The 25974-nt window shown below is 44.2% G+C and overlaps 1 protein-coding gene and 1 non-coding gene across 6 annotated transcripts; one reads left to right on the top strand and one right to left on the bottom strand.

Moving 5' to 3' along the window:
• Positions 1–7719: 7719 nt before the first annotated feature.
• TRNAR-CCG lies at positions 7720–7792 on the bottom strand. Its single transcript has one exon. It is a non-coding gene; the product is annotated as a tRNA-Arg (tRNA).
• A 4228-nt stretch (positions 7793–12020) lies between these two features.
• On the top strand, positions 12021–22651 carry KPNA2 (karyopherin subunit alpha 2). 5 transcript variants are annotated; one of them, XM_043585021.1, is made up of 11 exons: positions 12021–12278; positions 13631–13707; positions 13862–13999; positions 15966–16054; positions 16860–17128; positions 17616–17710; positions 17813–18076; positions 18792–19025; positions 19285–19467; positions 21012–21161; positions 22301–22651. In XM_043585021.1, exons 2-11 carry the CDS (start codon positions 13633–13635, stop codon positions 22391–22393), a joined length of 1590 nt encoding a protein of 529 aa, XP_043440956.1. In that variant the 5' UTR covers positions 12021–12278; positions 13631–13632; the 3' UTR covers positions 22394–22651. The 5 variants fall into 5 exon arrangements, with proteins under 5 accessions (XP_043440956.1, XP_043440959.1, XP_043440958.1 ...); XM_043585024.1 differs by having other exon boundaries at positions 12142–12274; XM_043585023.1 differs by having other exon boundaries at positions 12145–12278; positions 13610–13707.
• The last annotated feature ends 3323 nt before the right edge of the window (positions 22652–25974 follow it).

The raw sequence follows: 25974 nt of genomic DNA, 5'->3' as shown, positions 1-25974 counted from the left end.
GAGAGTTCTTAGATTTGGGCAATATTAGGGGCCAGATTATTCTTTGTATAATGTCAAGGACACACACCTTATATTCTTATATTCTGAAACGTAATGAGAGTCTGTGATCTTTAAAAATTCACAATCTAGTGGGGTTTTTTTTGGGGGGGGGACATAATTTTACTGCCAGGAAACAGGTGTCCTGAAATCCACCACTAAATCTAAGCCAAAATGGGAAAGGAAAAGACTTCCATCGATATCACCATGATCGGACGTGTAGATTTGGGCAGGTGTATCACTCCTGGGCCATTGAAAACTTTGAGAGGGAGTCTGCTGAGACAGGAAAGGACTCCTTCAACTATGCCTGGGTCTTGGAAAAACTGAAAGCTGAGTGTGGTATCGCCATTGAAAGCAGCAAGTATTAGGGGTGCTCTAATATGGGGGGCTCAGTCAGTTAAGTGTCTGACTTTCGGCTCAGGTCGTGATCTCATGGTCCGTGAGTTCGAGCCCCGCGTCGGGGTCTGTGCTGACAGTGAGGAGCCTGCTTGGGATTTCCTCTTTCTCTCCCTCTTGTTCTCCCTGGCTCCTGCTCATGCTGTCTCTGTCTCTCTCAAAATAAATAAATAGATTGTAAAAAATTAAAAAAAAAAAAAAACCAACAACCAGAAAACAGCAAGTATTAGGTTACCATCATTAATGCCCCAGGGCACAGAGACTTTATCAAAAACATGATCACAGGCCTATCTCAGGCTGACTGTGCTGCCCTGATTGTTGCTGCCAGTGCTGGTGAATTTGAAGCAGGTGCCTCCAAGAATGGGCAGACCGGTGAGCATGCTCGTCTGGATTACACACGGGGTGCAAAACAACTCATTGTGGTGTTAGCAGAGGGGGCCTACAGGACCCTCCCTACAGCCAGAAGAGATATGAGAACCTTAAGGAAATCTACACCTACATTAAGAAAATTGGCTCCAAGCCTGACAGTGGCATTTGTGCCAACTTCTGGTTGGAATGGTGACAGCACGGTGGAGCCAGGTGTTAACATGGCTTGGTTCGGGGGGGTAGAAAGTCCCCCATAACAGGGCAGTGCAGGGGAACCTCATCGCCTGAAGCTCTGGGTCGCCTCCTGTCACCAGCTCGTCCAACTGACAAGCCCTGGCATCACCCCCTCTACATCTGCAGGACTCATGGTATTGATACTGTCCCTGTGGGCCATGTGGAGGTCGGTGTTTTCGAAGCCGGCCCGGCAGGCACCTTTGCTCCCATCAATGCTATGACTGAAGTACGGATGAGTAAAGTAAAAGAGTAAACCGTTGAAATGTACCATGAAGCTTTGAGTGAAGCTCTTCCTGGGGACAACGCAGGCTTCAATGTCAGGAACATGTCTGCCAGGGGCGCCTGGGTGGCTCAGTCGGTTGAGCATCTGACTTTGGGCTCAGGTCATGATCTTGCGGTTAGTGAGTTCGAGTCCCGCGTCGGGGTCTGTGCTGACAGCTCAGAGCCTGGAGCCTGCTTCCGATTCTGTGTCTCCCTCTCTCTCTGCCCGTCTCTCTCAAAAATGTGTCTGCCAAAGATGTCCCTCACGCCAAAGTGGCTGGCAACAGCAAAAATGATCCACCAGTGGAAGCAGCGTGGCTTCATGGCTCAGGTGATCATCCGAAACCATCCGGGTTCACCTGTGTGCATAGGCACCCGGTGCACGTTGCTTGTACATTTGCCCAGCTGAAGGAGAAGGTGGATTGTCTTTCTTGGAAAAAACTGGAAGGTGGCTGCAAATTCTGGAAATCTGGGGATGCTGCGGTCACTGATACGGCTCCTGGCAAGCCCGTGTGTGTCAAGAGCTTCTGCGACTATCCTTGTCCAGGTCGTTTTGCTGTCCGTGACGGGAGACAAACGGTTGCTGTGAGTGTCATCAAAGCAGCGGACAGCAAGGCGGCTGGCAAGGTCTCAAGTCTGCCCAGACGGCTCAGAAGGCTAAGTAGATATTATCCCCAATACCTGCCACCCCAATCTTAATCAGCAGTGGAAGAGTGGTCTCAGAACTCTTTGTCTCAATTGTCCATTTCCGTGTCATAGCAAAAGACTAGTTGCAGATAATGATGCATCAGAAAACCTTCAGAAGAAAAGGTGTGGACCATTTGTGTGTGTGTGTGTGTGTGTGTGTGTGTGTGGCAGTTTTAAGTTACTAGGGATGTTTTTTTAGTGTTTATTTAATTAATTAATTAATTTATTTATTTATTATATGAAATTTATTGACCAATTGGTTTCCATACAACACCCAGTGCTCATCCCAAAAGGTGCCCTCCTCAATACCCATCACCCACCCCCCCCTCCCTCCCACCCCCCATCAACCCTCAGTTTGTTCTCAGTTTTTAACAGTCTCTTATGCTTTGGCTCTCTCCCACTCTAACCTCTTTTTTTTTTTTTTCCCTTCCCCTCCCCCATGGATTCCTGTTAAGTTTCTCAGGATCCACATAAGAGTGAAACCATATGGTATCTTTCTCTGTATGGCTTATTTCACTTAGCATCACACTCTCCAGTTCCATCCACGTTGCTACAAAAGGCCATATTTCATTTTTTTCTCATTGCCACGTAATATTCCATTGTGTATATAAACCACAATTTCTTTATCCATTCATCAGTTGATGGACATTTAGGCTCTTTCCATAATTTGGCTATTGTTGAGAGTGCTGCTATGAACATTGGGGTACAAGTGGCCCTATGCATCAGTACTCCTGTATCCCTTGGATAAATTCCTAGCAGTGCTATTGCTGGGTCATAGGGTAGGTCTATTTTTAATTTTCTGAGGAACCTCCACACTGCTTTCCAGAGCGGCTGCACCAATTTGCATTCCCACCAACAGTGCAAGAGGGTTCCCGTTTCTCCACATCCTCTCCAGCATCTATAGTCTCCTGATTTGTTCATTTTGGCCACTCTGACTGGCGTGAGGTGATACCTGAGTGTGGTTTTGATTTGTATTTCCCTGATAAGGAGCGACGCTGAACATCTTTTCATGTGCCTGTTGGCCATCCGGATGTCTTCTTTAGAGAAGTGTCTATTCATGTTTTCTGCCCATTTCTTCACTGGGTTATTTGTTTTTCGGGTGTGGAGTTTGGTGAGCTCTTTATAGATTTTAGATACTAGCCCTTTGTCCGATATGTCATTTGCAAATATCTTTTCCCATTCCGTTGGTTGCCTTTTAGTTTTGTTGGTTGTTGCCTTTGCTGTGCAGAAGCTTTTTATCTTCATGAGGTCCCAGTAATTCACTTTTGCTTTTAATTCCCTTGCCTTTGGGGATGTGTCGAGTAAGAGATTGCTACGGCGGAGGTCAGAGAGGTCTTTTCCTGCTTTCTCCTCTAAGGTTTTGATGGTTTCCTGTCTCACATTTAGGTCCTTTATCCATTTTGAGTTTATTTTTGTGAATGGTGTGAGAAAGTGGTCTAGTTTCAACCTTCTGCATGTTGCTGTCCAGTTCTCCCAGCACCATTTGTTAAAGAGGCTGTCTTTTTTCCATTGGATGTTCTTTCCTGCTTTGTCAAAGATGAGTTGGCCATACGTTTGTGGGTCTAGTTCTGGGGTTTCTAGTCTATTCCATTGGTCTATGTGTCTGTTTTTGTGCCATATTTATTTATTTATTTATGATTCTTAACTCAACAAGTGGCAATTTTTTTTTTAAATGCTCATTTACTTTTGAGAGAGAGAAACAGACAGAGCTCGAGCAGGGGAGGGGCAGAGAGACAGGGAGTCATAGAGTCCGAAGCAGGCTCCAAGCTCTGGACTGTCAGCACAGAGCCCCACATGGGGCTTGAACTCACAAACTGCGGATCATGACCTGAGCTGAAGTCAGACATTCAACAGACTGAGCCACTCAGGTATCCCTATTTATTTTTGAGAGAGAGAGAGAGAGAGAGAGAGAGAGAGAGAGAGAATCAGACAGGCAGAGATGGGGAGAGAGAACCCTGTGCAGGTTCCACACTGTCAGCGCAGAGTCTGACGCAGGGCTCAAACTCACGAACCGTGAGATCATGACCTGAGCCGAAATCAAGGGTTGGGTACTTAACGGACTGAGCCACCCAGATGCCCCAAGTTACTAGTTTTTTTTTTTTAATTTTTTTTTTCGACGTTTATTTATTTTTGGGACAGAGAGAGACAGAGCATGAACGGGGGAGGGGCAGAGAGAGAGGGAGACACAGAATCGGAAACAGGCTCCAGGCTCCGAGCCATCAGCCCAGAGCCTGACGCGGGGCTCGAACTCACGGAAGGTTACTAGTTTTTAAAATCAGCAATTTTTAATGGAAAGGACTTGCCCAAAAATCTGTCTCAGAATTTTGAAACCCATTAAGACAAAGTTCAATGAGAAAAGAAAAAAAAAAATCCTGGTCTACGTCACCTAACATCAACAGTAGTGATAGACCAATTAATATGGATTACTAAAATCGAAATGTACAAATTTCATGCTGAGGAAAGGTAGAGGCGCTTCAATGGCTAGCCAACCCCCATGCCTCTTTTTCCTTGTAAGGAGTTACCTCTTTGCCTTAACAGATGACTTGGTGGGAGGGTAATTCCCCTGTGGTAATTCCTCCGGACAGGAGGAAGATCCATGCCCCGAGCTGGGCCCCAAGCACTTGGCTGGAACCTGGATTCTGGAGCAGGTGGCCGTAGGATGAGACTTATTACAGCTCTAGCCAAGTGACAAGTGCCAATGATGACAGCAGTGGCGGCCTCCTGACCCGGTGTTTCTGGCTCTGAGAGTCGCTGTGCTTTCAGCTTCTTACTTTTTGGGGGGCCGTTCGTGTGTCTTTGATTCTTGCCGGTCCCCAAGCGGGGTGGTCCAGCTTTGCCCCGCTATTTAGCGAGCACCTCTCCTCCCCCATGTCTTTCCCAAGAATTATCATTTGCTTGGCTTGGGTTGAGCTGGTTGGTTTCCATTGTTGGCACCTAGAGGGAACTGGCAAAGGAGCCTGAGAAGTTGTTTGGAAAACTGAGGAAGTGGGATTTCCTGGAAGTCTGGGGAAAGAATGTGTTTCCAGAAGGAAGGACTGGTCAGGGCTCCTGGTTGGCTCAGTTGGTAGAACATGCCAAGGTCGTGAATTCAAGCCCCACGTTGGGCACATAGCTTACTTATAAAGAAAAAAAGAATCATATTAAAAAAAAAAGGGGGGGCGCCTGGGTGGCGCAGTCGGTTAAGCGTCCGACTTCAGCCAGGTCACGATCTCGCGGTCTGTGAGTTCGAGCCCCGCGTCAGGCTCTGGGCTGATGGCTCAGAGCCTGGAGCCTGTTTCTGATTCTGTGTCTCCCTCTCTCTCTGCCCCTCCCCCGTTCATGCTCTGTCTCTCTCTGTCCCAAAAATAAATAAACGTTGAAAAAAAAAATTAAAAAAAAAAAAAAAAAAGGAAGGATTGGTCAAGAACTTCAAACTTGGGGGTAAAGTTAAGGAAGATAAGAATTGGAAAGGTGTTCTTTTTTTTTCTTTTAAATTTTAAGTTTATTTATTGAGAGAGAGGGTGGGTGGGGGAGAGGCAGAGGGAGACTCCCATGCAGGCTCCGTGTGGTCAGTGCAGAGCCCTAGGAGGGGCTTGATCTCAGGAACCACGAGATCAGGATTTAAGCTGAAATCTAGAGTTGGACGTGTAACCGACTGAGCCACCCGGGCACCCCAGGAAAGGTGTTTCTTAAATTTGCCGATTAAAAGGTCACCTTCGAGAGGTGCCTGGATGATTCAGTTGGTTAAGCATCCAACTTCAGCTCAGGTCATGATCTCACGGTTGGTGGGTTTGAGCCCCACACTGGGCTCTGTGCTGACAGCTCAGAACCTAGAGCCTGCTTCAGATTGTGTCTCCCTCTCTCTTTGCCTCTCTCTCTCTCTCAAAAATAAATAACCATTAAAAATTAAAAAATAACAAATGTTTAAAAGAGGTCACCTTCAAGGAGTTTGCCCATCAGCAGGAAGAGTGAGGAGAGCATGGCAGGTGGGGTAAAAGGGGACGCTGGGCACATGGGGACCTGCCAGCGAAGCCCCCAGGCTGCACAGAGGGAGCACCCCAGGACTCGTGCAAGATACCCAGGACCAAGGGTGAGCTTTTAAGGAATGGAGAAACTGGAGAGTGTTTCTGGGCTCAGTGGAAAGAGCCAGTAATGGGGCAAGCTAAAGGCATAAGCAAGAGGGACGTTCATGGGCTACTACCTTTTGAGGGTCCACTGAGTGCCAGACGTGTTTCCTAAAGAGGGAGGGGATGGGTTCAGCGCAAGGTCAGAAAGAGATTGGGCTGTGACTGGAGGAGGACAAGTCTGCATCTGACACGGGAAAGGGAAGAAACGGAGCAGATGACAGCAGTGGGGGGAGAGGAAAGTGTGGAATTTGCATTAAGTGACCTGGGTCTGGGGGTTTCAGTAGCCACTCAATGTTTGCTGACTTTAGCTAAATGAACCGTGGTGAGTGAGCCACAAAACACTTACCTTAGAGAAGGGGCTAGGCTGAAAAGGAGGTTGAAGGAGAGGAATGGCGTGGGAGAGTCAGGTGAGCATTCTGGAAGCCTAAGCAGGCCAGTCAAAAGTCAGAAGGGCAGAGAACCAGTGAGGAGTTTGTCCTGCCCAGTCCTTGGGGATGGGTATTCTGCTAGGAGAGCCATCTTGCCTTTGGGAACCCGGGAGGCATTGTCACTGTCCAATGTCCCCAGATGCTGAAATTTATCTGATCTTTACCAATGAGTTCTGGTTTAAAAATTCACCACTACATTCCTAATCTTAAAAAGGGGGTAAAGATATCAGTTACATTTCTCCATCGTTTGTTGAGCTCTTAATAAAAGTTTAACTTTGGAATAATGTCAGATTTACGCGGAAGTTGCAAAGGTAGAACAGCGGGCTCGCGTATACCGTTCACCCAGTTTCCTCTAATGTTAACGTCGTATATTACCATGTACATTTGACATAATGAAGAAATCAACATTGGTACATTACTGTTTTTCCCACTAACATCCTTTTCCTGTTTCCGGTTGAAATCCAGGATGGCACATCGCATTTAGTATTTAGTTGTTTTTAAAGAGTAGGAATTAACTCAGTGATACTCTTCTTGTACAAGTTTTGCAAGAAGAGTTTAAAATTTTCAAGCTGGTCAACTGAACCGGTCTGAAAAGATTAAACTCTGTATTTCTTTTACTACATTAATTTGCAAACCAGACACACACACACACACACCCCTACACATACCCAAAAAACATAGGTCCTAAATACAATTTGTTGTTCATAACGCTTCAGGATAGAAACCGTAAAATGTTTATTATATTTGTCCGTTGCAACAGCGCTGTTGCTTCTCAATGAATTCTCCTTAGTACTGAAAATAAATCCGTTTGGAGCCAGCACAGTTGGATTTACTCGCACTACCCCTTTGGAGTAGGATGGGGAGGTTTTGGATGTGTGGCTGTCCATGCTACGCTTGAAACGGTAGACAAAAAGAGGTAATGCCATGTGTCTAGTTCGTGCTTTCTAATGATTTTTTTCTTTTAATAAGAAGCCATTATAATCTAAGCAGAAGTTAAGCGCTCCTCTTTTGGCCCCCATCTCACCCTTCATTCGCAAGGTCCCAACTGCGGTATTTTTAAAGCGCGGGCATACATTTCCTAACTTGTAAATTCAGTTGTTTCTCGGAGATCGCTGTAGAGACGTGAAGTGACCACAATTCAAAATCTACTTCACTGCCGTCAGTGCCCATCACCGCCTTTCTCTCCACCAAAACTAATCTCGGTGCGACCCAGATGGGACTCGAACCCACAATCCCCAGCTCCGGAGGCTGATGCCTTATCCATTAGGCCACTGGGTCACCACAGGATCCGGGTTCTCACACCGTCTCCTTACGCGATGCCATCATCGCGCCCCGCCCCGAGCTCCGCGGCCTCGAGACGGGCGCCGTACGATTTGGGAGCCGCCCCCAGCGGCGGCCCCGCGCGCCTGCGCCCCCCTGCGCTGAGCCCGGCCCGTCGCCCGCGGCCCCGTGCGCCTGCGCGTGGCCTTGCCTACCCCACAGCCCCCGGGGCTGCGTGGCCGGCACGCGGGCAGCTCCGGGCGGCCTCCTACCTGTACGGTTCTTGTCGGAAGGTCGTCTGTCCTGGCTGCGCATTCCGCGCTCTTGGGGAACTTTAAACGAAATTCCAATGCCTGTCCTCCCTCCGTTCTGATTCCCTGGCTGGGCCCGGGCGTCTGCATTTCACAAAGTTCCCTGGGACCGCCTAGTGCCGCCTGTCGCAGAGCCTGAGGTCCTTCCTCACCTACACACCCGCAACCTTCCCGTCCCTTATAGCTCCTCCTCCCTTTTCTTTCCCGCAGTTATTCTACATACAGCATTGTGATAAACTATTATCACAATGTGATAATGGTTGGGGGGTTCCAGGGTGAACAGGCTTTTTCTTCCTCCCCCAAATCTGCCCTTCTCCCTTACTCATTTACATCCATTTTCCTCCCTCGTCTCTTCTTTCCCTCCGGATTAAAGGGAAAATGGATTTAACAACGTCCGTCAATACAAAAATAATACGGATTTTGTTTTTATCCCATCCTAGGTCTTGGATAAAGACTTAGAGACTTTGTTTCCACGCCCAGTATGTCTATGCGTGTTGCATGTAAAGATGCTGCATTCGTGGTTTTTAAAAATACACAATTTCGTTTTCTCCTTAGACACCTAACGCCTGTTAGTTGTAAACTTGTATGAAGTATGCGTAAACCAAATGAAGAAAACTGAAATTGACTATGATTCTATCATTTGGAGCTTACCACTGTTAACATATTGGTATGTATCTTTCAAATTTTATGTGTCTGTGTGTCAGTGTGTCACTTTTATTACCTGTGGACCCTGAGTCGTTCAGGAAATGCTTTTAAGGAAAACTAGCACGCTATTTTGTAAATAACAATTCACTCATCATGTAGCATTGGTGGTGCAGAAATGAGAGTGGGTAAAACTCACATCTCAGTGAACCACGGCAGTGGGACCAAAGTAGTAATAGTCATCCTTCATGTTTGTGCCCTGGCAAAGGTGGGGGTGGAGGTAGCCAGCTTCACTTAAGAATATCCTTGATGATTGTAAGAATTGTCAATTGTATTAAATCCCCACACTTGAGTGCACACCTTTTTAATATTTTGTGTGACAAAATATGCATAAATCACTTCTACCACATACCAAAATACAATGGTTGACTCTTTTTTTTTTTGCACTTTTTTTTATTTTAAAAAATGTTTTTTTAATGTTTGTTCTTGGGAGAGAGAGCACGAACAGGGGAGGGGCAGAGAGAGAGGGAGACACAGAATCTGAAACAGGCTCCAGGCTCTGAGCTGTCAGCACAGAGCCCAACGCAGGGCGCTAACTCATGACCTGAGCTGACGTTGGACACTTAACCCACTGAGCCAACCAGGTGCCCCTGCACTTTTTTTTTTTTTTTTTTAACATTTCATTTGTGAGCAATGTCCAACCTCAGCTGGGGCTCGAACTCACAACCCCCGAGGTCAAGAGTTGCCGGCTCTAGGAACTAAGCCAGCCAAGCACCCCACAATGGTTTTCTCTTGAAGAAAAAACAATTGTGTGATGTTTGAGTTGCAGGCTAAACTAACTTTTTCAGTGGAACATAGTTTTTCCTTGAAAGAACAATATGACAAACTAATTATTCAGACTTGGGCACACTGGGGTTTGCTTCCCTGAAAGCAGTTTCCAGCTATACTATTAGCACACACAGTCCTGTAGAAGAGAGAGGATATCTCACACTCAAAGGCCTCCGTAGACATTTTATTGCACTATGCTGCATCGTTATCACCAAACTAATTCCTGTGTCTGGGGAAGGAAGGTACTGACTGGCCCTGGCCAGACAAGGCTCTCTCCTGAATCTCCATCCAAACTAGATGGAGCTAAGAGGGAAGGTCTATGGTTACCCCAGGGGAACGTTGTATCTTTCAAAGGCAACTCTCTCAGATTCCACATTGTATTTCTGTTTCAGGTTGTTTTCAGGTGAGGGTATAGAATAGTGGTTGAGAGCCAGGCAGCCTGGGTCGGAATCCCGTCTACCATTTACTGACTGTGTGAACCAGGACAAGCTACTTAACCACTCACGATTCAGTCTTCTCTTCTGTGAAATGGTACAGGTAATAATAATGGTACAACACAGAGTTGTGAAGATTAGATGTATTAATATATGTAAAACATTTAGAACAGCTTTGGGCACATAGTACTCCGTATTTTGAAGCAAAAGAAAACCTGATATAACCAGCTTAAACAACCAAGAAAGCGTGTCGGATGACAAAATTGCAAAGTTATATAATTGCAACCTTCAGAGGTAGGGCAGGCTGTTGATCAGAGCTTTCATAGTTTCTCTACAACTGTCCTATTCAGATGTCTAGGCCTCACATCCCCCAGTTCAGAAGAACAGAGCCTGCTTTCCTACCTCCAGTCATTAAACAAAAGGCATAGGCTTCCCCACTGAATGAATTTAGGTCACATGCCTGCCTCTAAACCATTCACAGTAGCCAAGAGAATCCCTTGCAGTGACCGGTTTTGGGGTGAATTCCTTTCACATTTTTGCACTTAGGGGGATGGGATCATGCTGCTTGAGTAGGTGGGAGTAGAATCAACCATCTATGAATCCCATGGCTGCGACACAATGAGTGAGGCTGGCAAAATGGCTTCAACAATAGATGAATTTATTTATCGTAAATAATTTGTAGTGAATTTATTAATATTAAAAAATAAACCAGTACAACACTTCTAAAAACACCCTTTTAAGAATACAAAAAAAAAAAAAAATTCCAGAAAGAAAACCAAAAAGATTTAATTCTGATGCTCTGATAACCGTTCATGATGCTTTAAAAAAAAGTACACGGCAAGAGAATGCAAACGTGTTATTCAGAAATGTGTAAAATGCCACATAGAACATATTGGAACAATTGTCAAAACTTGAGCACAGACTATATAATAAATGATGGCATCAAAGTTCAGTTGTCCTGGGGTCCCTGGCTGGCTTAGCCAGGATAGCATGTGACTCTTGATCTCCAGGCCATGAGTTTGAGCCCCACATTGGGTGTAGAGATTACAAAAAAAAAAAAAAAAAAAAAAAAAAAAAAAAAAAATTCATTTATCCTGAATTTGATGACTGTGATGTGGTCATATAAGAGAATGTCATTAGAAGATACGCACTGAAGGGGGACGTGGGTGCCTCAGAAGGTTAAGCAACTGACTCCATCTCGGCTCAGATCATGATCTCATGGTTTGTGAGATTGAGTCCCAACTCGGGGGTCTGTGCTGATGGTGTGGAGCCTGCTTGGGATTCTCTCTCCTTCTCTCTCTGCCCCTCCCCCTCTTGTGCTCTCAAAATAAATAAACTTAAAAAAAAAAGAAGACACACACTTAAGTATTTGGAGTATTTGGACATGATATCTGAAAGTTACTCTCAAATGGTTTGGAAAGTAAATGTAAAAGCCAAGCCATTATACACACATGCACGTGTGTGTACATAGACAAATAGCAAAGGTGGCAAAATGTTAAAATTTGGCAAATCTGCATAAAGATTTGTAATTCTTCTGTATTTGAAATTATTGAAAAATAAATGAGTGTCTGAAGAAAAAGCCATAAAAAGCCTTTTGTTAGCATATTTGTGGCTTCTATGCAGTCTTTTACCACACAAGCTAAAAAAAATTAAAACTAAAAAATGTAACACAAGCCTGCCTTATCCCTTCTCTCCATAATGGTCAGAAACCCCTGCCAAGTTCCTTCCGTGTCCTAGCAGGGAAAAAACGCACAGCGGTATGTTTCTATATCAAGATTTTTTTTTTTTAATCTACCTCCTCTATGTCAAGGTTTTTAAAGGGAATCATTTTGGAAATCATTTGTGGTGTTTTGGTTGAAGCAGCCGCCCAGGCAAACGAGCAGCGAGCGACGTCACTTGCATAATCTCCCTGCAAAGACCCGAGGTTCGGGCCAAAGCAGGGCGGAGAACTTGCCCGCTGCATGCTGGGATCTGGAGTCCTTCCTCTCCGAACTGCAAAGTGCTCTGGGATTGCCCGGCCGCTCCCATATCTCGCGATGCTATCCTTGCTTCTTCTTGGCCCTACGACCAACCCCCCTAACGTGTTTTTCAAATCCGCCAATGGGCACACGGCGTAGACTCGAACCAGCCAATCGGAATGCGGGGACACCGGGAAATTTAAATCGCGCCGGCCGGCAGCACGAGCCACACCGTCTTTGGGCTGAGCCGTGGTGGACGTTTTCAGGGCAGCTGACCTGCACCCTGCGCGCCTCGTACCGCGTCTTGTGGAATCCTGAGCCGGCCGTGTAGGTACGAACTCGGGCCGGAGTCCGGCCGGAGCGTAACGGCAGGCCTGCGGGCTGCGGGCCGCGCTCCGCTTGCGGGTGGCGGGAGGGGAGGGCCCGAGTACACGCCCGACCTGGCTTTGGCCTCCCTCGTTGACGAGGCCTCGGGGGCGTCGTTCGTTGACGAAGCGGCTGTTTTGCGATGCGAGTGCTTGGGCTTTAGGGCGCCGCGGCTGTGCGAACCGCAGCGGAGAGCCCTTGCGCATCGCGGCCCGGCAAATCGGTGAGGCCCGAGGGCTAGAGTCCGGGGAGGCGGCCCGGCCCCCTCCTCCGCCCGTTCCCCGCTGCGTCTTCCCGGGTGGGGGGCAGGGGCAGGGGCAGGGCCTGGCGATGGGGGTGGCAGTTGGAAGAACTCTCTCTTAATACGCAGGCCCAGGGCGGGCTGTGACACCGTTTCGTCAAAGAACACGGAATGAAAGCTAACAAATTGTAAGGGGGACTTGTACTTGGCACTTTTTGGCGATTGCTCTTAAAGATCTCAGTCTGAATGAAGCACAGTTGAGATCCGCCTAATTAAGTGCATTCACTCGAAATTCCTGGAAATGAAATGAGATGCTGAAGGTGGACAACTGCGTCTCAAGTTTTCAGTGTGGACGGGAAATGTTAGGGAAGGTTCCGTAGTGTAATGAGGCGCCAGGTTTCTCCTTAATTTTCAAGTGTGGAGAATGTACCTATTTTGGCCACTTAAAAACAGTAGATAGAGCCTCCAGAGGATGGATATTGGATTTATTTCCCCTAGGACATTGATTTTAACTGTGAGCTCAGTTCTCCTACTTTGTCTTCAATTAACTATTTAATTGAAATAGTCCAATTGCACTGCCCAGTGTGGTAGCCAGCCAACCCAAGTGGCTGGTCCAAATTGGGATATGCTGTAAGCTTAAAGTACGCACAGGATTTCAAGGTTTCGGAGGATTAGTATGAAGAAAATGTAAAATATCTCAATGACTCGAAATATTATAACATGTTGAAATGAGAATATATTGGGTGTGTTGGGCTAAATAAGACGTTAAAATTAATTTCATTTGTTGCTTTTTGAAAAATGCAGACCTGGAAATTGAAATTTATACCGCTTGCACTCTATTTCTGATGGACAGCCCTGCTCCGGGAAGTCTCGGCCCTTGGGAGGGGAGGGGACTACTACAGTTTGGCCAATTCAGTGCTTCGTAGTGCTGAAGGCGGAAATTGCTCCTCTAATAGACAAGTGTGGATGCAATACATGCCTGATGATTCTGTTAATGCTCCTCTTACTGACCAAGCAAAATGATGGAGAAATCTTACCTTTCCTCCGTCTTCTAGCTTTCTCCCTTTGTTTCACAGCCATGTCCACCAACGAGAATGCTAATTCACCAGCTGCCCGCCTTAACAGATTCAAGAACAAGGGGAAAGACAGTACAGTGAGTACCTTCTGTTGCTTTCCTATGCTATTTTTTTTTTTTTAATGCAAAGACACTTGGGAAGGGGTCAAAACTTGGAGGAAATTTGAAATAAGTGCTCTCACTTGGCCAGAAAAACTGATACAATAGGTGAAGTGGTATGTCTTTTTTCAAGGAAATGAGGCGCCGCCGAATAGAAGTTAATGTGGAGCTGAGGAAAGCTAAGAAGGATGACCAGATGCTGAAAAGGAGAAACGTAAGCTCGTTTCCTGATGATGCAACGTCCCCACTGCAGGAAAACCGCAACAACCAGGTAAATATGTAGTAGGTTAGGAGTTATGGTCGATTCAGAAGATCAATATGGTGCTTTTCTTAGGAATTTAAATAACGTTCCCAGCCTAATGGTTTTAACTATCAACTTTGCGAAGATCTTTTTTTCTGTCCCCAATCAGTAATTCTAATGAGTTGTCTTCTTTCTTGCCCACTCTCCATAACTGATTCCAAGGTCTCCTTTAGCTCTAAACTCCCTTGAGGTTTCCCTGCATTTCTAGCCACCAGTTCGGTACCTTGACTGGCCATTCCAGCGTTAACTGAAAGTTAGTGTGTCCAGAACCAATCATTTTCCAATTTTTTGGATGTTCTCTATTTTTTGTATTTTCCACCATCTTTGTTCAGATGTTTTTCCTCCTGAGATATTTAAAAGAAAACTTTTTTTAATGTTTATTTTTGGAAGAGAGAGAGAGAGAGAGACAGAGCATGAGCAGGGGAGGGGCAGAAAGAGAGAGACACAGAACTGAAGCAGGCTCCAGGCTCTGAGCTGTCGGCACAGAGCCCAATGAGGGGCTTGAATTCACCAACCACGACATCATGACCTGAGCCGAAGTCCGGCGCTTAACTGACTCAGCCACCCAGGTGCCCCTCTCCTGGAATATTTTCAGTGATCTTCTAATTTATCTTTTCCTTCATTCTATGCCACACACTATATACCTAAAAATAGTCTTAAAATACTGTTTAGACTTGTTATTTCTCTGCTGAAAAAACTTTGGTAGGTTTTTTTTTAACGTTTATTTTGAGAGAGCGAGCGCGTGCACGTGCGCTTGTGGGAGAGACATGGAGGAAGAGGGGGAAGCCCGAGCAACTCCGTGCTATCCATGCAGAGCCTGACGAGGGCTTGATCTCCCCAAGTGTGAGATCATGACCTGAACCTAAATCGTTTTGGACGCTTAACCTGAGTCACCCACACACCTCAAAAACTTTGGTAGTTTTAAATCCATATTCTTGGAAGTTTTATTTTAAGATTTTATTTTTGAGTAATTTCCACACCCAATGTGGGGCTCAAACTCACAACCCCGAGATCAAGAGTTGCACGCTCCGCTCACAGAGCCAGCCAGGTGCCCCTGGAAGGTTTATTTTTGTAAATTCGATCCATCTTAGACTTTCAGATTATCTTTTTTTTTTTTATCTTTAAAAGATACTGGGAACTTTCCTGCTTTTTTTACATTATGCTTTCCTGTAGAGCTCCAAATATTTTTTTTTCATGAAGTAGTACCTATGTGCTATCTGTAGAGTACTATATTCAAATCCTATCTTCTTACAGCACTCCTTGATCAACCTGGTAGGAAAAATGTCCCCTTTTCAGAATTCGCGTAGCACCCCAGCTGTGCATCACAAATGGAGAGTGAATGTGTGTATATTTGCCACTTATTTTATGGTGTCTGTTTTTCCCATTTCCCTTATTAAGTTGTAAGCTCTTATGGAAAAAGGGGCACTGTCTTTTTGAGTTAACTGTAGTACTGGTTCTCAAGCTCTTCTGTGGTGTTCACAACATGAGACATTTCTGTAGCACTGTACTGTGGAAATGCATAGATTATAAGCTTCGATGTGAAAATTCCCTAGCACGTTGCCTATATAACTGCATCCTTTTCTCCCTGACAGCGTATCTGAATGTGGGTGATTGAGACTAATGCAGAACAACGTCCAAACTGCTCTAATTTAATTTACTAGATTGTTCACAGTCTCCTCTTTGAGTGACAAAATGCTTTAATACTCCATAATTTGAGATTCCAGGGATTCATAACACCAAGTTTGAATGCTCTTCTACATCTAAAATAATGGGTATTTAGTTAACGGGCACAATTCCGCATAAGTCTAAACTTACAGTAACTGATTTTAAGAAGGTCTTCACAGAAAAGGTCTTCACAGTGCCAGGTAGAGATTTTATTGTTTATATTTAATCTTAAAAACGATAATTTGCAAAATTGATCCCATTGTCCTTGCAGGGCACTGTCAATTGGTCTGTTGATGACATTGTCAAAGGCATAAATAGCAACAATTTGGAAAGCCAGCTCCAGGCTACTCAAGCTGCTAGGTAAGTCTTTTCGGCTATAGCATGAATGACATCACTAAGATACCAGCCTTTTTAGATTTTTGTTGTTATTGGGAAAGAGACAGACAGATGGCATGGGTAAAATAAAGGTTAATTTGGCCAAAAGCCTGATTTCATTAGAGTCTTTCCGTAGGTGAAACTGTAATTTTGTAATTGCCTCAAGTCGCACCCACCCCCAGTGATAATCACTGTCAACGTTTTGGTATACCTTTTAAGTAAATCACAAAGTTTTGTTAAAGTGGCATTTCAAAGCGGTGTCAGAGAAAGGAATCAGTAAGTGGGATTGGCACATGCATTTAGAATGGTGCATTTACTCACTTTCCATCAAACGCAAGTATTTTGTGACATTTGTAACAGAATTAATAATTTCTATAGTTTGACATTGTGCTCAAAAATCCAAGTGACAAATGATGAAGGAAAAGATGTTTAACTTCACCAGTAGTTAGGGAAACACAGATCACCCCACTGGTAGTGTAATTCTGTCAGACTGCCGAAATTTTAAAGTGACAAGATCTAAAGTAGTTTCTGCGGATGCAGCGAAGAGGCTAATTTCCATTACCGGTAATTCTTCAGTTTTGGATAAAAGGTAGTTAAAGACACCACCTGGGTAGCACCATTGCAACCAGTCTGTTAATCTCCTCTTAAATTCCATGATATCTCAACATTATTGCATGACTTTAAAAGGTTATCTATAGTTCTAAACTCTTGAATTGCATTTTAAATCGATTTTTACACACACTCTTGTTATTCCTCTTCAACTTTCATTTTTCTTTTTGCTTACCCTTAGGAAACTGCTTTCTAGGGAAAAACAGCCTCCCATAGACAACATAATCCGAGCTGGTTTGATTCCAAAATTTGTGTCCTTCTTGGGCAGAACTGATTGTAGCCCCATTCAGTTCGAATCTGCTTGGGCCCTCACTAACATTGCTTCCGGTACATCAGAACAGACCAAGGCTGTGGTAGATGGAGGTGCTATCCCAGCATTCATTTCTCTGTTGGCCTCTTCCCATGCCCACATCAGTGAGCAAGCTGTATGGGCTCTAGGAAACATTGCAGGTACTTGGATTTAAAACAGATTTTTTTTAAGAGAGGTTTTTTTTTTGTTTTTAATGTTTATTTGTTTATTTTTGAGGGAGCGTGAGTGGGGGAGGGGGAGAGAGAGGGAGACACAGAATCTGAAGCAGGCTCCAGGCTCTGAGGTGTCAGCACAGAGCCCAAGGCAAGGCTCGAACTCTCTTGAGATCGTGACCTGAACCGAAGTCGGATGCTTAACCGACTGAGCCCCCCGGGCGCCCCAGATTTAAAATTCTCTTGACTGATTGTTTCTAATCCTACTGAGGTTGGAAGAAGTGGCTTATCGTAAGTAATAGTGACCTGTGTGTTAAGATTTAAGTTTCTTTGCTTCCATGCTTATCAGGGGTGAAAGTGGTGGCTAAGTAAGTTAGGGATTTCCCAGTGTTGTCTTTGTGTTAAGACCCATTCAGTCACTGTACACTAATGGTGCTAGAAAAATAGTTTACAAACTAACCTTGCCTTTGTTTAGGTGATGGTTCAGTTTTCCGAGACTTGGTTATCAAGTATGGTGCAGTTGACCCGCTGTTGGCTCTCCTTGCTGTTCCTGATATGTCATCTTTAGCAGTAAGTTACTAACATAAGTCCGGTTACTCGCTTCTTGATTCCAGTTTTTCCCATCTCCTCAAAATACAGAGGACCTCTCATTGCATTTTTCTTTCCCCTCAGTGTGGTTACTTACGGAACCTTACTTGGACACTTTCGAACCTTTGTCGCAACAAGAATCCTGCACCCCCATTAGATGCTGTTGAGCAGATTCTTCCTACCTTAGTTCGTCTTCTGCATCATGATGATCCAGAAGTATTAGCGGATACCTGCTGGGCCATTTCCTACCTTACTGATGGTCCAAATGAACGGATTGAAATGGTCGTGAAAACAGGAGTTGTGCCCCAACTTGTGAAGCTTCTAGGAGCTACTGAATTGCCCATTGTGGTAAGTTGTTAACTTTATCATTTATTTATTTATTTATTTAGTTAGTTAGTTAGTTAGTTAGTTAGTTAGTTGGTTGTTTAGCTTAGTTTAGTTTAGTTAGTTTGAGAGAGCTTGACGAGGGGAAAGGGGCAGAGGGAGAGAATTCCTAAGTAGCCTCCACGCGCCATGGGGAGCTAGATGGGGGGCTTGATCCCATGACACTTGGATCATGACCTGAGCTGAGATCAAGATTTGGACAGTCAGCCAGCTGAGCCACCCAGGTGCCCCAGTTGTTAACATTAAGTTTTTTTTAATGTTTATTTTTCAGAGGGAGAGAGTGTTTATTTATGTTTGAGAGTGTGGGTGGTAAAGGGGCAGAGAGAGTGGAAGACACAGAATCCGAAGTAGGCTCCAGGCTCCAAGTTGTCAGCACAGAGCCCAACGTGGGCCTTGAACTCACGAACCATGAGATCATGACCTGAGCTGAAGTCGGATGCTTAACTGACTGTGACTGAGCTACCCAGGCACCTCCCCACCCCACGCCCCCACCCCAGTTGTTAACTTTTAGATGAGAATAGAAAACATAAGCATGGTCAATTAATAAACTGATACTGACATATTACCTATTTTAGGGCCATGATGAGGCTCTGACTTGACAAAACCTTTGGGGTATAGACTTTTGGAGCAGTGCTGAAAAAATAAAAGTTAACAGCTGGCATCTACATTTCCTTTTCAGACTCCTGCGCTAAGAGCCATAGGAAATATTGTCACTGGGACAGATGAACAGACTCAGGTTGTAATAGATGCGGGAGCACTTGCTGTCTTTCCCAGCCTACTAACGAACGCCAAAACGAATATTCAGAAGGAAGCTACGTGGACAATGTCAAACATCACAGCTGGTCGCCAGGACCAGATACAGCAAGTTGTGAATCATGGATTAGTTCCATTCCTCGTTGGTGTTCTCTCTAAGGTGATGAAGTCTTAACTTAATCGAAGGATGTTAGTATTTATGGATGGACACTTGGGAGAGCTGTGCTTGATAAGATTCTTGATGTGCCAGTGCTGGTTCTACTTGTAGTTCTTTGCTAAATAGTAGCCAGTGACCTCTTACGTTTAAGGTTGGATGGAATCAGTTGGTAGTTTGTGTCCTTGTTTTTCTAAAACAATACTTTTGGAATTTTAGTTTTACAATCGTTTCTGAAGTAAACTTGTTTCCTTATGTTTATTAGGCAGACTTTAAGACACAAAAGGAAGCTGTGTGGGCTGTGACCAACTATACGAGTGGCGGAACAGTTGAGCAGATTGTATACCTCGTTCACTGTGGCATAATAGAACCATTGATGAACCTCTTAACTGCAAAAGATACCAAAATCATTCTGGTTATTCTGGATGCCATTTCAAACATCTTTCAGGTAGGTGTTAAGGTAGCATTGGAAGTTGGGCTTGATGATAAGTGATTTAAACTCAGGGTAGGGCAGCTAAGTTTACTTAGTAGGCCACAGAATTAGAAAGGCTATTTTAATGTGGGCCACACTCTTGGTAAGACGTGACAAGGGATTATAAGAGATCTAAGTGGATGACCTGAATTGAAATCAAATCCGTATGTGGACACTGTTCATTCCCATCTAATTTATCAAGAATCTTTAATTCTCCAATATCCTACTGAATTTTGGTGAAATTAGATTTTGATGACTTAGTTATCTAATTGTTTTTTTCTGATTCTATTCCTAATTGACCTAGCGTGTGGCACTTAGTCACAGTGGTTGGTGGGAGGTAGGTCCTACCTAACGACTTCTGATTATGGAAATTTTACCTACAAAGAGTTGAGTCTAGAATGATGATGCTTGGTGTATTCATCATCCAGCATAAATAATTTGTCAACATTTGGCCTGTTTTCCTACTTTGCCTTACCCAAGCCCTCTCTAAGTTATTTTGAAGAAAGTTATTTCATCTGTAAATATTTGTCTTCTAATTTGAGGACTTTAAAAAAGGCCATAATATCATTTTTATACTAATAAATTCTTGATGTCAGCAAATAATCCATTCAGGGAAATTTGTTTTTATGCAGCATAGGCCATCTTTGCCCTTAGATGGTGGTTCTCCACCTTGACTACACTTTGGTGTTATCTGAGGTGCTTTTATGAAACAGTAATTTTCTGTTCCCATCAAAGATCAATTGAACCTGGGTGTAGTGGGTTTTTTTTTTGTTTTTTTTTTTTTAATGTTTGTTTTTGAGAGAGCAAGAGAGACCGAGTACAAGGGGCAGGGAGGGGCAGAGAGAAGAGGGGGGTACACAGAATCCACAGCAGGCTCCAGGCTCTGAGCTGTTAACACAGAGCCTGACGCGGGGCTCAAACCCATGAACCTGATCTGAAGATCATGACCTGAGCTGAAGTCGAACGCTTAACCTACTGAGCCACCCAGGCAACCCGATATGGTGTCATTTTTAAATTTGTCTGGATGATTTTGATGCAAAGAAATTACTGAGAACTACTTGGAAGATCTCTGAGATCTCCAGAAGTAGCTGCTGAGAGCAAGTACAGATCTCATCACCTTGAATTAAAAAAAAAAGATTTTTTTAAAATGTTTATTTATTTTTGAGAGAGAGAGACACAGCGTGAGAGGGGTAGGGGCAGAGAGAGGGAGACAGAGATGCAAAGCAGGCTCCAGGCCCTGAGCTGTCAGCACAGAACCTGATGCCAGGCTGGAACTCACAAGCCATGAGATCATGACCTGAGCCGAAGTTGGATGCTCAACAGACTGAGCCACCGAGGTGCACCTGATCACCTTGAATTTTTAAAAAAATGTAAACTGGAGATAAAATGATCTCATAGGGTTATTGGCAGGAACTTCCAAGTGTATGTCTGATACATATATCAACAGCCAAACATAAACTTTGTTTTTATCACTAAAATGGAACATTCAGTAAATTCAAGTAAACTGAGAATGTTTTTAGGCTGCTGAGAAACTAGGTGAAACTGAGAAACTCAGTATAATGATTGAAGAATGCGGAGGTTTGGACAAAATTGAAGCGCTACAAAACCATGAAAATGAGTCTGTGTACAAAGCTTCATTAAACTTGATTGAGAAGTATTTCTCTGTAGAGGTGAGTAACAGGGTAGTGTTAACAGAAGTTGGAAAATACACAAAGTCAAGCCCATAAGATTTTTTCCTTACACTTTTTTTTAAACATTTATTCATTTTTTGATAGAGACAGAGCATGAGTGGGGGGGGGGGGGGCAGAGAGAGAGAGAGAGAGAGACACAGAATCTTGGGAGCAGGCTCCAGGCTATGAACTGACAGCATAGAGCCCGACACGGGGCTCGCACTCACAGACCGTGAGACCATGGCCTGAGCTGAAGTCGGATGCTTAACTAACTGAGCCACCCAGGCGCCCCTCCTTAGACTTTTTATTTTTATTTATTTTTTTTTAATTTTTAATTTTATTTTTTTAATTTTATTTTTTTTAACATTTTATTTATTTTTGAGACAGGGAGAGACAGAGCATGAACAGGGGAGGGTCAGAGAGAGGGAGACACAGAATCTGAAACAGGCTCCAGGCTCTGAGCCATCAGCACAGAGCCCGACGCGGGGCTCGAACTCCCAGACCGCGAGATCATGACCTGGGCTGAAGTCGGCTGCTTAACCGACTGAGCCACCCAGGCGCCCCCTCCTTAGACTTTTTAAATGAGCCTCGTGACCTTGTTAAATTTAGCAAAATATCACTGTGAGTAGGACATAATGTATATGTTTGCTCCTCAAATATTTGGCTTGATGATCATATCTTGAGAGATTTAAAAAAATTTTTTAAATCACCACTGTACTTTCAAATGAATAGCTTTATAGGGATTTTAGAATGTCTGGAGAGTAAGTTTGTGTAGGAGTTGATGGAGGAGGGGCCCAACCCCATCACTACACTCAGGAGTTAATAAGCCTTTTCATTTCCTACTGGAAAGTGGCCGGTGGGGAAGAAAATCTTTTTTTTTTTGTTTTTTTTTTTTTTGTTCTTGTGGTAGCATTCCTGAATCCATTCAGAATCTTCTCCCAGGCACTCCTGAATTGGCAAGTTTTCAGCAGCTCTGCGATCACTATTTGAAATACTGAAATATGTTATAGGATTGATTAGAGGGGTAACGTAGGTGAAGACCTTAGGAGTAAATACAGACTTCTAGGCAGGCTGCTGCTTAGAAATGTGCCATACTTGCGGGATTATATTGATTGGTTTTGTTTTTTTAATACTTCCAGGAAGAAGAAGATCAAAATGTTGTGCCAGAAACTACCTCTGAAAGCTACACATTCCAAGTTCAGGATGGCACTCCCGGGACCTTTAACTTCTAGATTGTACAGCTGAGGCATAAAGTTGTTTGTTGTGTACTATGTTTGGTATAAGTTTGTCTTACTGTTTTCTCTACTAAGAACTCTTTTTAAATGTGTTTTGTTATTGTAGCACTTTTTACAATGGAAACTATACTTGAACAGTTCTGAACTGTACAAACTGTATGAAGCTTCTCCTCTCGGTGGGTTTCTTATTTCTCTGTGGAATCTCATATCTTGCAGTGTCCTGTAAATAAAGATTAAATTCCACCCTTTTCCTTACGTCACTGTTTCTGTGTACTGCTTTCTAATTTGGGGTCCTTAAGCTTGCAGATGAAGGGTGACCCAGCCAAACCAATGTGACGAACCAGAGGTGTGGTTCTGGTTGGAGACGTTGCCTGGTGTGAGGTTTGTGATGTCATCAAGGATATAGGGGTGATCACTTTTTCCCCGCCCACTTCTGAGTTCCCATTTTGTTCTAGGCTGCGGCTTTGTAAATAATGGCTGTTGGCGCTTCCAGACTTCATATCCTCTACACACCAGCTAGAAAAGAATTTTTCAGAAGTTCTCACAGAAAAATGAACAAAATTTCCCAGAAGCCCTCAGCCAGTATCTCCTTAAATCTCACTGGCCAGGGAGATGGGATTAAAAACAATAAATTTAGGCGCGCCTGGGTGGCTCAGTTGGTTAATTGACTGACTTTGGCTCAGGTCGTGATCTCCCGGTTCGTGAGTTTGAGCCCCGCGTCCGGCTCTGTGCTGACAGCTCAGAGCTTGGAGCTTGCTTCAGATTCTGTGTCTCCCCCTCTCTTAGCCCCTGCCATGTTCATGCTCTGTCTCCCAATAATAAACGTTAAAAAAAAAAAATCACAAGTATCTCGGAGCAAGAAGTGGAATTCACTCCTCCCAAACTTCAGGGCTGAACATGGTTTCAAAGCTGTGCCTTGGGGCGCCTGGGTGGCTCAGTCGGTTAAGCATCTGACTTTGGCTCAGGTCATGATCTCACGGTCTGTGTGTTCGAGCCCCGCGTTGGGCTCTGTGCTGACAGCTTGGAGCCTGGAGCCTGCTTCCGATTCTGTGTCTCCCTCTCTCTGACCCTCCGCTGTTCATGCTCGGTCTCTCTCTGTCTCAAAAATAAACATTAAAAAAAAAAGTTAAAAAAAAAAAAAAGCTGTGCCTTGACGTCACCTGGGAAAGTTTACCCAGAAGTTGTGTTTAATTGGTAAGGAGTGGGCGTCTAAATGTCCTCTTTTGAATTTGATTCCCATATACTCCCATACAGTCTGGATTGAAAGCCACCATAAGGATTAGTTATGCTATTAGCAGTGTAGGAAATGGATTTGGGGGAGGGAGGGAAGGTTGACTACAGGCCCCAAAAGTCTTAGGACAAATGAAATAACATAAGCACTTCTGTCTGTTGCCCCTTTGGTGGAAACATACTGAGCCAAGTCTCCACTGCTGATAATTGAACAGCTTTGCCTGCTTGTTTTCCCACGGAAGGTCAGGAGCTGTGGTGGTGGAGGTGGGCATTTGGGTTGAAGACTAAAAAACGAGTTATGACCACAAAGGGCACTGTAGTCAGTAAAATAAGATAATTTTTCAAGTCAGTAGTGTAATGCAACAGATACCCACTTACCTTCTCTCGGTGGGTACACACATAAGGATACTCTTCCTCTGCCCCTCCTCTCCCTCTCCCCCACCCCAGTTCATCCATCAACCTACACGTGAATCCATTTTGCCCTTTGCAGATAACAGACTCTTGAAGTTCCCGCTATGAAAAAGAATGTTTAGTGTTTGGGTGTAGAGATAGAGAATGCTAGAATATTTAGCGCTTGTTTGGGTGTAGAGATAGAGAATGCTAGAATATTTAGTGCTTTGTTTGGGTGTAGAAATCAAGAACGCTTTGGCTAATGCTTATGTGAAGCACTTGCAGCTGGGGTTTTCATCTGGAATGCTAAGCTGCGTTACATGGGGCCCGCCTAAGCTTAGGGCCTCTTGTTGGGAGCCCTGGTCATTTCCTCGGTTTTCTCTGTACAAAGCCTTCCCTAGAGAGGAGGCAGGAGAGAGGTCACAAAACCGCACAGACTTCCCTCCCTGTCCCACCTACTTGCTCCACTGCAAGTCCCTTAGATGCTGGGTCCAGAAGTCTTGAAGGTGAGGAAAGATAATGTGGAGGTAAACCTGGACACAGTAGGTTTATGTTTTAAGGTAGGTGGAGCCTAGTGGGCTTAGAGGGACCGGTGTAATGCACACTAGTAAAAAGTGTAAGGTCTGTAGGTTTTCGAGTGAGAGCATAACGCGATAGTGAAGTAATGGGCAGGAGACAGCTGATTGCCAGAAATACATTTTCATATTCTAGGTAACATTTTTAGCATGTTAGTTTCCTTGGAGTTCAAATCCACAGAGGCGTTTGTATGTTGTTATTGAACTTAACTGGATAAAATTTTCTATCTCTTGAGAATGAGTTTTCATGTTCAGCTTGAGTTTTAAAAGTCCAGTAAAATGCTATGTAGCCACCGACCTTTTTCTCTTTCACAGAGTGTTAATGTCTAAACTGCTTTTGTTAATGCACAACGTTTTGTAGCTCCTATCAATTTTAAACCCCATTTGAGGCTTTAATAAATTATATCTCTTTGCCCATTACTGTTTCCCTTTTGTAGTAGTTGTACTTAAATTTTCATGAGGCAAGTATCAAAGAAAAAACTAACACTTTGCTTGTTGCAAAAATCTTCAAAGAGTTACCTTGTGGTTAGAGGTTGAACATCGATTATTGTTAAACATTGCACCAAGTATTTTTGATTCTTTTTGTTGCTACATTGTATCAGCTTTAAATATCCTATCAAGCTACTATTTTTTTTTTTTTAAGTTTATTTATTTTCGAGAGAGAGAGCCAGGGAGGGGCAGAGAGACAGGGAGGGAGAGAGAATCTCAAGCAGGCTCCATGCTGTCAGCGCAAAGCCCGACACGGGGCCTGATCCCATGAACCGTGAGATCATGACCTGAGCCGAAATCAAGAGTCAGATGCTCAACAAACTGAGTCACCCAGGTGCCCCACAAGCTACTATTTTTGGACCAAAGTAGGGAATAAATATTTCATTTGTTTTTAATGTTTATTTTTTCAGAGAGAGAGAGAGAGAGCGAGAGCAGGGAGGGGCAGAGACAGAGAGGGAGACACAGAATCCGAAGCAGGCTCCAGGCTCAGAGCTGTCAGCATGAGCCTGATGCAGAGGGCTCATATCTGCGAACTGTGAGATCATGACCTGAGTCAAAGTTGGACACTAAACCAACTGAGCCACCCAGGCGCCCCTAAACATTCCATTTCTTAAGGTTGTCGGATTATTCCCTCTTCTTCAACCCTTCTGTGGCTGCATCATTACTGAAATGATAAAAGCTGTGGATAATTTGTTATAGTAGATCCTCAGTGTTAGCTAGGATTTTGCGTTAGCATTTGGCCTCAAATTGCTGCTTTTTTTTTTTTTTTTTTTTTTTTTGCCTCTGAGAACCAGGTCAATTAAACCAAAATGGCGGTATGTTCCTTTTTCCCCTACCAATAATAGTTCTAGGAGCAAAAGCTTCAGTTTGTTGGGCAGTTGGAAACCTTGTAGG

Source organism: Prionailurus bengalensis, chromosome E1, assembly GCF_016509475.1.
Source record: "Prionailurus bengalensis isolate Pbe53 chromosome E1, Fcat_Pben_1.1_paternal_pri, whole genome shotgun sequence".
In the NCBI taxonomy this organism is placed as follows: domain Eukaryota; kingdom Metazoa; phylum Chordata; class Mammalia; order Carnivora; family Felidae; genus Prionailurus; species Prionailurus bengalensis.
This window is presented reverse-complemented; position numbering and strand designations above follow the sequence as displayed.